At 36.2% G+C, this 13,927-nt stretch overlaps 1 protein-coding gene across 21 annotated transcripts in view; it reads right to left on the bottom strand.

The window, feature by feature from the left end:
- The window catches only part of POSTN (periostin), a 38,614-nt gene extending 25,482 nt beyond the window's left edge, over positions 1–13,132 (bottom strand). For 7 of the 21 annotated variants that reach the window (XM_030043035.2, XM_030043040.2, XM_030043044.2 and 4 more), the window contains exons 1-6: positions 12,799–13,130; positions 11,199–11,297; positions 4,326–4,390; positions 2,900–3,057; positions 2,073–2,237; positions 1,167–1,313 (exon numbers count right to left, since the gene is read on the bottom strand). In XM_030043035.2, coding sequence (XP_029898895.1) covers positions 1,167–1,313; positions 2,073–2,237; positions 2,900–3,057; positions 4,326–4,390; positions 11,199–11,297; positions 12,799–12,920 — 756 coding nt within the window. In that variant the 5' untranslated portion in view covers positions 12,921–13,130. Of the gene's footprint in view, positions 1–1,166; positions 1,314–2,072; positions 2,238–2,899; positions 3,058–4,325; positions 4,391–11,198; positions 11,298–12,798 lie in introns of all 21 variants that reach the window. The other 14 variants (XM_030043043.2, XM_030043049.2, XM_030043046.2 and 11 more) reach the window with 10 other exon arrangements.
- Positions 13,133–13,927: the final 795 nt, after the last annotated feature.

Raw genomic sequence — 13,927 nt, 5'->3', positions numbered from 1 at the left:
TATTAGAGTCTCACGGCTGATTTTGTTTAATGGTTTTGTTAGGACATTTGCTTTTGGAGCCAAAGTCATTAAAGCAGTATGAAGTGCAAAGGTACGCACACAGGAATTAGCAGGTGTATATGCTATAAACAGGGACTTCACCCTTTGAAAAGTCAGAAAGGCAGAGTGCAATGTGATGCAACTGGAAGAAAAACAAGCATGATGCTAGCATCTATCCTGGAAACCAGTAAGTTTTTTTCAAGCAGAGTTAAGGGAGGTATGCAAGTTAATATAAAAGGAATAGGTGAGACCTTATCTAGGATTAGGTGAAATCATCTGCTTAGATTTCACAAAAGTTAAACCAAAATAGAAGAGATACAAGAAAGAATGCACAGGGAAAAATGAAATAGAGAGGGCTTCTTTTTCAACTGGAAACTCAAAAGGGTTGGCTTTTATATTCAGTTATTTAAAGGGATTAAATAATGTGGTTACCTATAACTTTCATGGACTGAATTTGAGGGATTCAGAAGGTCTTTTCCACCTTTATGCCTCTGCATTTATTTATTTATTTTTTTATTTTATTTATTGAGGAGACGAAGGAGGGAGGACAACAGCTATTTGCAAAACCATGACATGTTTTTTTAAACATGTGCAGCATGAAATCCCATTACACTAGGCAGACATATATTCTAGAAGAAGAAGAAACTAGAAACTTGGGCAGAAAAAAACCCTGCTGCTTCTCTGCAGGAAAAATCCTTCCTATATGTATCTAGAGGTGTTCTGAAACTTGCTATGAGCCAGGTTCTGGAATTTATTTGGGTTTTTTACCATTTTCTGTCATCCATTTCAAAACTATTCTCATTTATCTAGCATCAGACACCGTAACATGCTCACACATTTCATTACCTTAGTGCTTGAAGAGAAGACACACTTTATGTCCAGGGACACATTCTGTCCTATTGATATGGTCTTATTTGATCCACAAAAGAGCAGAAGCAGACTCCTTATGTAAAATATACTTTGCCTTTTTATATAGCTAGATTTGCAATATTAGCTGGAGTTCTTAATAATTTATTTCTGTCTCTTACTGAACTAACCCTTCTTACTTCCAGGTATGATACACAAATAGAAAAGAAAGAAGAAAAAACTAAAAGACCAGAGAAGCATTTTTATTTTTGTCCGCTTACTCTAAGAGATGAAAGATCATCCTCGACTTCAATGAAATCTTGAATGGTATTTCCAGCAGCGGTCAGGACACGATCGATGACATGAACAACACCATTGGTAGCAATCTGGTTGCCATAGATGACCCTGGCACAGTTAACAGTAACAACCTATATTTGAAGAATCAAGCAGTAGAAGATTAAGCATTAATTTGATCATATACTTGGAATCTGATTCTTACAGTTTGGCAATGTATGTACTGTACATTATGTATTCACTGTTCTTTCAGTTTTTATTTCAAGTTTTAAGTGAAACCTTGTAAGATTTAAAAGGCTGACTAAGATTCTGGAAACCTAGCAGCAGATTTATTCAGGCTACATTGATTTTATCATTTTTTACCAAAGTAAACTGTAGTCCAACATAAACATTTTGATGCAACAAAGATGAGTGACTTAACTGGGAGATTTCTAGCATTTATAAAAATGAATTTTTTTCCAGCCAAAAAATGGATGTAACCCTCCTACAATCTTAAATGCTTCTACCATGCACTCCAATTCAAATAAAAGATCTGATTTAATAATATTTTGTAGACACATGAATAGTAGGTTTTTGTCTCAGATTTATTATGATCATATATTTTGGCCACAAAAGCCTTTGTCTTTTAGGAAGAAAGTTCATTCTCTTTTGAACTTTGATTTCTAAACAGCAAATGGCATATGTTCATTAATTCTTTCTTAGTGATTAGTCTACACAGCAGACAAAATTTCTTCAAGAGAAACTTTATTTATTTTTGTCAGTGGCAACTGACTTGCTAGATGTTAAACTTTCTATAACCTATTTTCTTAGCTATAGAAGGAAATAAGTGGAAAGAGTAATGGCTATAATTGAATAATTATATTAGGAACAAAAAAGAAAGAGAATAGACTTACCCCATTAGGATAATGGTTAATAAGCAATTTCTGGTCATTATACATAGACACCAGAGTCATGCCATTCTTAAGATCTTTTGTCAACATGCGCTTGTTTACCATGTGGTGGCGGAGAGCATTATACAGTTCAATATTTACATTATCAATCAAATTCCTGTGAATTTCCTGAAGAAGAAAGGCATTTAATTAATTAGAATTTCAAAACATTCTTCCAGATGGAAAGATGTACATACTGCTTTACCTTTAACATATGGTTTCACTATATTCAACAATGGGTACTTCCTGTTAGGAGACATGACTTTGTTACCTATCAATTTGGCTCTATTTAAATGATGCTTTAGTCTGATTTGCTCACAAATGGAAGATAAGAGGTCTCATCACAGACAAGTCATTGGAGGAGCTTTGATTCAATATTTAACTAAAAACATTACTAAAAGAAGGACACCTGATTCACTGACAAAGTACAATTATACTCTACATCATGCCATTGCTGGAATTCCTGTCAGTTTCTCCAAAACTATGCTAATAACTAACAATATTAATATTTGTCATGCAAGTGCTTATATAAGCAACACTTAACAGTCACTTAGAACTCCTGAAAATAAATTCAGACTCTCTAGCTTCAGCAATGCATGCTAAACATTCAAATTATTTTATTATAACTTGTGTAATGTCCTTTAATATCTAAAATATCAATAGTTTCCAGTCTACCTTATCATAGACTACCTGTTGCAGCTAAAACAACATTAGCTGAAAGAGAAATACACTTTAACACATGCATGTGCGTGCATGCACACACACACACACACACACACACACACACTTACTGAATTTAATTGCTCCCAGGCTTCACTGCTTGGTGCAAAGAAAGTGAATGATCCTCGTCCCTCAATCTCTCCTCTCAGCTTTGATATGTCAGAATAGTGCTGCGTGGAGGTAGCTCCCACAATACCAAGTGTGCCATATACATGATCAATAGGAGCAACTAAAATAAACATGAGATAAGAATACTGTAAACTCTTCAGTCATCCAGTTTCTCACAACCAAATCTACTTTGTTTCTTTTGGTTGGACAATAGTATTGCCTTTCTGAAACTGTTTAAATCAATATTAAAACAAAGTGCTTGGATTAAAATTCCATTGTCAACATACTCAAAAACCATCCAAACACATCTGCTTGTTATTTAGTTTTTTTGGTTTGCTTAATGAAAAATTAGATCAGACAAACCCCAATATTGTAATGTTTTCTTTAGAAGAGTTGTCTTGTTTTGTGCCAACCCAACCTGAAATGGGAAGCTATCCATTGAGGACAGGAGTGAGTTCCATCTGAAATTACAAAAATTTCAATGGAGTGGGTCTCATTTAGTCACGGTGGACCAGAATTCTTCTTGTGAGACCTTCTGCTCTTCTTCCAGTGTTTGGTTTGTGCATGTATTGATTCATCCAGAGAGTAAGAATGGCCATAGTCCCACAGTTAAAACCCTGCTACATGAGAACAAGCTTCATCTCTCCTAATTCAAGGTATCTATAGGTGAGGCATCTGCATGTGAGCTAGTTGTTCTTGGCTCTTTTTATGGTCATGGAGAGGAACAGGCAATCTGAAGTGAGATTAATTCATCTAAACAAGCTGAACTCTGCCTTAGGCATGCCTAACTATTATTGAATGTAAAAGGATTAGTTCAGATATAGGGACCTATAGTTATGAAGTATATTCCTTCTCAGATTACTCTTCCCTGCTGCAATTAATTTTATTTATGCAAAACAGAATAACACAAATAGGAGAAATCAAGAATTCCTGTCTTCATTTTCACTCCTCCTCAGTTTATTTAAAGCCTATAATACTCTTTCAGTAAATAAGATTCAAGTTTTCTCAGGAAAAGGAATAAACAGAATTTAGATATGTCACACCTCATGTTCTGGGTTTCTGACCTCACTGGTATGCTTTAGGTTATTCTGGGGTGTGATGGGAATAGGAATAAAAAATCTTCTTTAGCAGCTTTGGGAACTGAAGGCACTATTGTTCCTCTCCAATTCAGCAACTGGAAGGAGCTGGGGAATTCAACTTAAAGTGCATGATCAAATTCAGTGCTGACTGTTTTTTAACTGTGTTGGCTGTATGCAAATGAAGCTGTGTATTCTCAGGCAGTAATTCCTAAAAAGGGGCAATCATTTCTCAGGATGACCACCTTTGAAAGTCTCTTGTGTTGTAGTGTTTCTCATATACTGACTCATCCATATGAAAATAAGCTTGTACCTGCAGGACATCCTCTCATACCATCCATCTTCATATAGCCAGGACAGCACTCATATAACACAGTTCTGTGGGATATAGACAAAAGCACAATTAAATAATATACAGGACAAGTGTATACTAATTTTAGCTGAGTCTAATTTATTATTATTATTATTATTATTAGTTTTTCATTGCTAAGTATGCAGTCCCCAGATCTTCATCCCTTTTTTATCATTCAACCTTTTCTGTATAGACTACAAATTGGTTGTATTTTACTAAATGCAGGGCTTTTGAATTTATGGAATGACTGACATCATTAAGTGCTAGGAAGGAACATGGGAGGGGATGTGGAACCTATATAGAGTTATTAAAAGATGATGTGACTAGAACAGCAGCTGAAGAAAATTTAACTGATCTATTTTGAAAAGATTAGATGGGATTGAAGAAAGGGAGACATAAAGAAAGTGAGGACATTGAGAGAAACTGGTGGCAGCAGGGTTGTAAAGGAAAAAGAAAAAATTAAATAAACTGAACAGAAATTAAAATGACAAAACTACATGAGGTCACCATACTGGATATAGGAAATAAACAGGTGTTTAGGAGAAGGTCCTGTGGATTGTATGGTGATAGAAAGTGGGATAGCAGAGCCTCAGTTTTTCAATGAAGACTTTGAAGAAGCTCAGGAATGAGGGAGAGAACTAATTAAGAACAGACATAAAGCATGTTCTAGAGAAGGAAGTCACTAAAGACTGGATGGATGGACACAAGGGAAAGTTCACTAGTAAATGTAGTGAGGATGAAAACCAGACTACAATAAATCAAAAACAGAGTTAAAAGAGTATGTCATCACATCATACATAGAACTTAGCAATACCAGGGACCAGGAACTGTTATATAATGATGTCAATAAAATATTCTCATTCTTGAATACATGTGAACTATAAATAACAGCAAAGCAGGGCTAACTGATAATTCTATAATATTCTGATAATTCTGTAATATTCAATTTAGCATTGATGGTCTTAGAAGATACAATGTCTTCTTAATTCATATGACAGACATAAAAGCTCTACCACAGATCTGCTTGACAAACTCTCCTCTCTTACATTAAAGTGCAAATTCACTAAAGTTATCACAGAGTTGATTTTGGCTCCTTGCGAGAGGGAATGCCAACAAATTATATAATCTTACCAAAGTCTAAAACAAACTTTAAGACATTAGATTTCAGATATTACTTTGCAAAGTATGGTACACTGTGAATGACAAGGAAAAATTGCCATCATGGTTTTACATAATAGATTTATTTTTATAGGTGTGGCTGATGTTGGCAGTGCTAGAGTTCTGAACATTAATTCCTTGAAGGTTTTTGCTGAGTCTTTACCACCACATTCCAGCTTTTAATTTGTAGACTCTTTGGTGGCAGCTGAGTACACTTCTCTCATTTTTCATAAACTAAAGCTGACAAAACATTAACCACAAACACATTAAAATGAATAGCTTATTCAAATGAAAAGTTGGACTTAAGACTTTCAACATCCAAACTACTTGAAGAGATTAAAAAATGAAAGTAGACTGGAGGAACAATAGCATTACAAAGCATGATTTTGAAAGTGAGGATTGTAATTCCATAACTATTAGCAAACTGATAGAACTGGTGAAGATTAAAGATTTTTAAAAAAACCCACATAATCTTTCATTTCTCCGTGCTAAGAGAATACTTTGTCTCCTTTCCTCACATACATAGACACACATGACATATTCACCCTTCTGCCATGAGCATCTTTTCAACTGAGAAGCCGTATATCGAAAGTATTTGTATAGTTCTTTTTAATACATGTCTTTCTTTAAAACAATTTACTGAATGGCTGTTTTTTGGGAATGCAAGAATAGCATACAGTTTAGGCTACAGATTTTCTAACTAATAAGGAAATTAACCTTATAATCTTCCTCCTTGTTGCATTCCTGCCAGAAGCTAATAAAAAAAATTCTGATTAAAGAAAACTGTGTAGCAGAATAGGAGTCAGAATGTTCTCCCAACTGTGTGAACTCCTTTGTCATGAGAAATTTTCTATTCTGTGGAAGGAAAAAAATATTATCTCCCCCTCACCCCATGAGTAGCTATGAAAGATTGCGGTCTTAATTAGCTTTTGGAAAAAGGAAAAAGGAAGCTGAGTTATAAGCATAGAATAAGACACAGCAAGTTTAGTCTTCTTACCATATCCAACAATGACACAATTAATGAAAGGCAGAAAACTGGCTGAAGAACATGGTTAAGAAAGAAAAGGTTTCTTCAGCCAAACATTACAAGATCAGTGCCTTTTTTACCATGTAACTTGTTATGTACAGCCCAGGCTTTTTTTCAGTTATCAAGAGTTAGTGTAAGTTCCTACTTACAGTATTCATGTTCCCTTACAGTTGACTGCAATTAGAAGGTCCATGTATCAGCTGTGCTCAAAATGTAGTTAGAAAGTGGAATGGGAGAAATGGGTTATGTATGGAGGATCCCACAATAAGGTTAGAACCAGATAAAACTCAGTGCAGGATGCAGCTCCTCAGCACCACTCGTGTATAGACACAGTACACAGGGGAAGTACCATCTCACACCATTAGTTACCTTCATCTGTATCTCCCTACTAGTTCAATATAAGGTGGTGCCCAAGCGAAGAAAACAGTTACCCAGACAATAAGCAATGCTACATTCTTGAGTTTTTTGGAGGTTTTGGTGGTTTGTGGTTGGTTTTTTTGTTTGTTTGTTTGTTTTTTGTTTTGTTTTTTTTTTTTTTTGGGGGGGGGGTGTTTGGTTGATTGTTGGGGGGTTTTTTTAGCACAAAGTTGTTCTGACTTCATCCAAAGGATGAAAGGGCAGAGCAACACTACCTTATGTCCTTGTTATTCTTGGCTAACAGAGCCAGTTTACAGTTATTCAGATCAGCTCTGTGACTCATCTGTTTCTACTCCTTGCTGGCATGGATTTAAAATACTGCAGAGAAACAGTGGAAAGACTTCTGGTCCAATTGACTTTGATTTTAGCAGATCTTTAAGTTGCATCCCAATTGGAAATTTAGAGCAGTGGATAGGAAGTATAAATAATAAAAGCATTCTCAAATTATCATTTTGTAGATCATATATATAAGTTAGGGAAGACTTGTTAGCATGGAGATATTAGCATGAGAAGAGCCACCGTCCTTTTGGTTTAGCATTCTTATTACAGTAACCTCTTTAGTAACGTCTGCATTTCTGTTTTGAGTGCACAGAATATAAAACTCCCATTAACAGCTAAGACTAAGTTATAACAGATGCTCTGTTACAGCCACAAAAAACCCCTCAGGAGTTCTATCACTTAACTTACTCTCATACACACTGTTTTGCCCCTCTAGCCTGGTAGGAGTGTTAGGAGGGAGAAGGTAGGTCGTAGTTTTGTGTAGACTCTCATGCCCAGTTCCACCCAGCCCCACTGCTCAATGTCTTCCTCTCGTTGGCTGTAGCAGGTTTCTTGCTTAGGGCCTTACACAGGCTTTGTAAAATGTTTTACAGCTTACATTCCTCTCAATTCTAGTCAATGAAGAGAATAAAGTCACCACCTGACTTTAGTTCAATGAGTACAAATTGCCTATTGCTTCAAACAGTTTTTACTGGCACATGAAGGTATCTATCACTACATAAGTTGTTTTACTTCTGGAGCTCAGCAAAGCAATGAGCTCCCTGTCAGATTTGTGCTGAGAGCAGACTTTGTCTCATGGGAAGACATGACATCTATCTAGGAATAAAACCACAGGAGTAGGTTGTTTTCCCAAACTGACTTTGAGAATATCCAAGTTTCAGTCTAAAGTTATGTTCAGGAAACATCCTTCTTCCCAATGTGTCTGCAGTGGAATAAAATGTAGTGCCAAAGAAGTCAGTGGTATGGCAAACTTTACTCAAAAGGTGAAGTATTTTGGATGACTTGCAGCATGTCCACTGAAGGAAAAGGGAAGTCAGTACTATAATGCCACCTGGAGGAGAAGGAAAGACTCTGATAAAAACTATAAACCTACGGGTCCTAAAAAGATTGAAGGTAGAGGTGGAACAAATGACCACACAGTCTAGTTTGACTAGAAATTGATCATTATTACCATCATCATATGCATACAAATCTGCAATTTATATGAAAAATGAGTTCTAACCTGTCTGGATCTGCTTATAAAAACAAAGCCAAAATAAAAATGGGAGAAACTGGTTAGGATTCCAGACAGTCAATTACGTTTCAAAGAAACTTCTGGGGATTTAGAATAACCAGATTGCTTGTCTGGGTAGGATATTCATTATGATTTGTGCTATGTCCACTTTAACTTACTGCTGTTACTTTTTTTCACCTCCTGAAGTAAGTAATTAGTAACCAATAAAGTTTACCATAGCAGAAAGCTTAGGGTGACAGCTTGGCCCATGATAATCAGGTCTTTTCCTCAGCTCTGGTGGGGCCATTGTATCATAACTCATGTCTATACTGACTTTAGAGTTGAGACTTCAAAGCCATGGCAGTGCTTGAAAGGCAAGACTATGTGTTGGAATCAGTGTCTCACTGTATTGGAAATATAACTCAGGTCCATTAATTTATGATGTGCTGTCAGAGCACTAAAAACGTTTTCTCAGAAAGGAAATGGAGGAAAACTTCCTCCTGCTACATCTTCCTTCAGTCTTTTTCCTAAGGATCCTTTCCAACACCATGCTATGACATGTAGCATCTTTCAGGAACCTCAAAAAATGCAAAGCCTCTGACACCCAACAGGAGCAGTAGGAACCACAATCCAAGCCCATTTCAGGTCCTTGCCCGACTACTATCTGATTTACTTGTCGTATCTTAACAGTGCAAAAATCATTACTGAAGGCATTTGTCTCACTTTAATAATTTGGGAGTCTTAATCAGTTTTACATTAGTAAATATAGGGATCATGCTCAAGAACTATGAATATAATTGTCAGCCAGGACAGCTCAACCAGCCAAAAAATGAAACAAAATGTAAAGCTGGCTTTGAAGAAAAATGAGGAAAAAAAAAAAAAAAAAAAAGGAAAAGGATACTTTTTTAATTATGAAAGTGTCATATATGTAGATGCACTAAAGAGACCATGAGAGAGTGTAGCCATATTAGCACTGTCAGTGATGCATGCACACTCTGCATCATTTTCTGTGCCCCTCCATTCCCCAGCACAAACCCAGATTGTATCTGCATCTAATTCTTTGTCAACATGGAATTCTTTGACTTTCTGTAAAGAACCATTCAATTAATTTCATACAAATTTATGAAGTCTTACAGTTGCACTTTTAACTTGAAAGTATTCTTTTTGTAAAAGCTTGCTTGGATTCAATGTCAGCTATGTGTAATTGTTTAAAGTCAAATATATCTTCCCCCCCCCCCCCCCCGAATTTATCATTGTTTCTATATTTAGAAACATTTTTTTAAACATGAAGAATGGACTGGAAAATATGAATCCTATTTACTCATGACTTTGACAATCAAGAGAAAAAAAATATGACTAACCAATTGGGAATTATCAGTCACTTCTTGTTCAAGCTCTCCTTTCTAGTTTATTTAGTGAATTATTGTTGATCAGAAAAACACTTTCAAGAGATTTAAGAGCTTGTTTACAAAGGGAGTCATCTTTGACTGGCTTATGTTGCTAACACTGTGGATATTTTTCTTCCATATTAACCTCTGTTAAGGAAGCCTTTGGCACAGAAACAAAATATTATTCCACATTACATTAACATCTAAAACATTGGTTGATGTTCATTAGGAAAGTTGTAAATACAAATCTTACTTCAAATGGAGTTAAGTTCCTCATACATATAATTTGCACCATGTATCAATATAACTTGACACCTTTATGTCTTAGGGCACGCAATCTCTCAGTGACTATTCAAATTGTGTACTTAAATATTACATGGGCATTTTGAAGAGTTTTATAGGCTTTCACTAAGAGTCTCCTAATACCCTAAGACAGAGTTGCAATTGAAGCCAGGACTCCCTGTTCACTCAAGCCTTTCTGAAAATGTCACCCCAGACCTATTTGTACCCTGTAAGAGAATAATGAGACCATAAGAATAATGATTTCCTGTGATGACTGCTGAGAAATTTATCCAAGTAATTGCATAATAGCAAGAGAATAGTACACAAGAAAAACATTAGTTTATTGTATTGGGTAAAAAATTATGGTCTCTGTTAAATTACTTAATTCTAAGTAAGACAAGTGGGGCAGACCAAGTTCAGGACTGGGGACTTTGTATGTCTTCACACTCTGAAGCTGCTCTATGACTGACAAAACAATAGTGACTTTGACATTTTGTCACGGAGAAGGCAATGACTTGCATTCCGAGAAGTAACACACAGATTCCAAAAGAATGCCAAACTCACCCAGATATAATCTGTATCCACAACCATAAACTGATTTTTTTTTCTTGCTTTGTGGAGAGGTGTGGTCTGAGCTCACAGCTCTGCTAGGTAGTGCTGAGTTCTTTTCACAACTGGCCTATTAGGTCCCTCTGTGTTTTTGGGTAGGTCACTTAACCTCATACCTCTTTGTGTTTAAAATAGGGCTATGCACACTTAACTTAGAGAAGTATTGCTGAAACTAATACTTTGAAACCTCTTAAACTTAAAAAAAGAATATATGTTATGCTGTCATTTTCAGACTTTCCACTCCTTTTGTGATTATTTTTGGCAATGATTATTGGATCACTTATCCAGGAGGTTTTAGAAGCAGCTAAAGAGAAGCTGTAACCCTGTAAAATTATGAAGCGAATTCTTCCTGTGCCTGCATTTGAAACAAAGAGTTCATGTCTGAGAAAAGGAGAGTTTTCTAATCTTACATTGGATTATCTCAATGAATGGGGAAGAGTTTTGAAACAGAGCATACTTACGCTTTCTTTCCACAGATGGCTCCCTGGTACCAGTTTCTGCAGGTACTGAAGTATTTCTTTTTTGTTCCCATAACTTGCTGAAGGGCACAGACATTTTGGCTGTGGGTGGGAGCGAGAAACATTTTAAAAAGAAGCTTCTGTACATCTTCAGAAAAGTTTTATATAAAACAGTGGCAAATACTGTTTCTCTTGAAATGTAAGAAATTAACATCTGGCTTCAGTTTCCAGGGCAGGTGTGTTTTCAAGCAACCACAGTGCAAGATCCTGGGACTGCCCAGCTGAGTTCCTTGGCAAGCCCACCCTCCAGGCAGGGACAGAAGATTCCCCTCCATTCTGGTTTGACCCTCTGTCTCTGATGGGCAGTGATCACCAGCTGTGCCTAATCAAGTCTCAATATGACTTACATTTTTCCCTTCCCCCTGCAAAGTGAATTAATTACCAACCAGCAGGGACTGAGCTGTGAATACCATCAGGCTCTTTTCATTAAGGTTTTTGTCTTGTACACATCTGTGCAGGTCATGGGGAGATGGGGAAGCAAAGTGCCTCATTCTTTATGTAGAAGGAAACCCTGTCTTCTGTAAATCAATCAGCTGTTTTGATTACCAACCTTTTGGAGTACCGCAGGCACCTAAGTAAACATTCTGGGAATTACTGGGGACCAAAGGGTAAATTGGCATGTAAATAAAAGGAGTCACAGTTTTCAAATGTGAATACTTTTTCCTTAGCATGGTAGTGTACAGAAGAGGAATTTCTTAAAGGAAAATTCCATGGAGCAAAGGCATTTTGTCACTAGTTTTTATACTTCTAAAATAAATTAAAAAAAAATCATCAGTTAAAAAGTTAGAACATATATGTTACATCTACTTGGAAGCCAGTGAACTTTTTTATTTGAATAGCGCTGTGTGTGTAGCAGACAGAGGGAATTCAACAAAGGAAGCTAGGATGGTAAACAACTCCTATTCACAGAACATTTTTTACTTAAGAAGACTGAAGGAAAATAAGTTTAGACATATGTGTCTCCCTGACACCAGCTGTTCAAATTATTTCTGTGTCTCTGAGCAGCCTGGCTTGTAAGCATTGTCTTTTAGGTACCCTGTTGAGGGGCTTGCTGCATTGCTCTAGTGGGAATAGAAGTTTTACAAAGGCTCCCAGTATATATTCCCATCTTAGAAAGCATTTAAATAGAGGTCATGATTTACATTAGGATGGATAAAGAGAGAAAATATGGTGGGATAGGTGTCAACTCTATTCAAACATTTGAAAACATATTAAACATATCTGACATCCCATTATGTTAATTATGAACTGTAATTAACTTCAGTGATTCTAAAATGCATGTATTTTATTCATTGAGAAGTGATGACTTTAGGTTTTTTTCACATTTTATGAAGTTTAACAGTATTCAGTCTCCTTTTGAAACTCCCCAGAAAGCTTTTTATTTAGGAACAGTTCTTGTAAAATTAATTGAGAAAGTTAGTTCTACTTGAATGATAGTAAGAATTCATAGTGAAAAATCACGTTTAATATAATGCGAGAAGAAAGGGCAGAAAAAAGATTAACAATCTCCCTTTTAAAATAGAAATAAACTCCAGTTACTTACCCTTGGTCGCGTGCCCTTATTCGACTGTGAGTTAAAATCTTGTCATAGTGAACAGAAGCAGCTGTTTGTTCAAAAGGAGACCAAACAAAAGTGGAAAAGGTGAATAAGAAAAAGACCTTCATCTTTAGTCCTCTGTTGCTTCTGGCAAGGCTAGAAGAGAGAACTGGCAAAGTGTCTGGAGAGCTGACAATTTATATACATGTTGGAAGGTGGTGGGAGGGAACCACAGGATCAACCTGAAACTTCGTACCACCCTCCTTAGAACAGCAGCTTTCTTTGCCAGCTTCAGTAACCTAAATTAGTACCATACATTAACTATATAAAACATTTTTTTAATCCCCAGTTGACTAATTTCTTCCTTGTTACAGAAGGCTTAGCATTTTATTCTGCTGACACAACAGCAGAGAAAGTTTGAGAAGTTAGACTTTGAGTTATGAATTAATATTTATAGCACTGAAGCATCCAGAGGTCGTGATCACTGCGTGTGGTTTTGTTCAAACCCAGAGGAAGATGTTGTCTGTTCCCATAAGAACTGCACTGCTTTCCTTTGTTTTCCATGTCCTCACAGTTATCAGCTATGAGCTGTTTAATTAGTGAAGTTGATGAAAGTTCCAAACAATACTGTTGTCAAGAACCTGGAATAACATTTTTGTCTTGAGAAAAAAAAGCTGTATTAACACATATTCAGATTATGAAGTAGTTACACAATCAAATGCAGTATTAGCTTAAATATTCATTTTAATTCTAATAATAACAGTAGCTATTACATAATGCTTTTATTCAGAGCTTTACATAATCACATAAAAACCACTGACCATCTGAAAATTTTAATATATACCTCTCTATACTTATTAGTCGGTCCTTGGGACCCTCTTGTGAAGTAAAGGGAAAACATAATTCCGAGCTGTAAATGAGGGAACTGAGGCAGAAGGGTGAAGTGACAGGCTTCAGCTTCTGGTGAAGTCACAGTCTTAAGGCTCCAGGGACAGTTGGTGTTGGGACTGCAATCCAGGAGTTTGCAATTTTCATGTCAAGGAAAAAATTCTGCCATTTATATAGAAGTGTTTGCATATTAATACAATTTCAAGGTATAGTCTATAGATCATTTCAGATCTTTAGGAAAGTAAGG

The sequence above is a fragment of the Aquila chrysaetos genome, chromosome 19 (genome assembly GCF_900496995.4).
Source record: "Aquila chrysaetos chrysaetos chromosome 19, bAquChr1.4, whole genome shotgun sequence".
Classification (NCBI taxonomy): domain Eukaryota; kingdom Metazoa; phylum Chordata; class Aves; order Accipitriformes; family Accipitridae; genus Aquila; species Aquila chrysaetos.
Note: the sequence above shows the minus strand (reverse complement) of the source record. Positions and strands in the feature narration are given on the sequence as shown.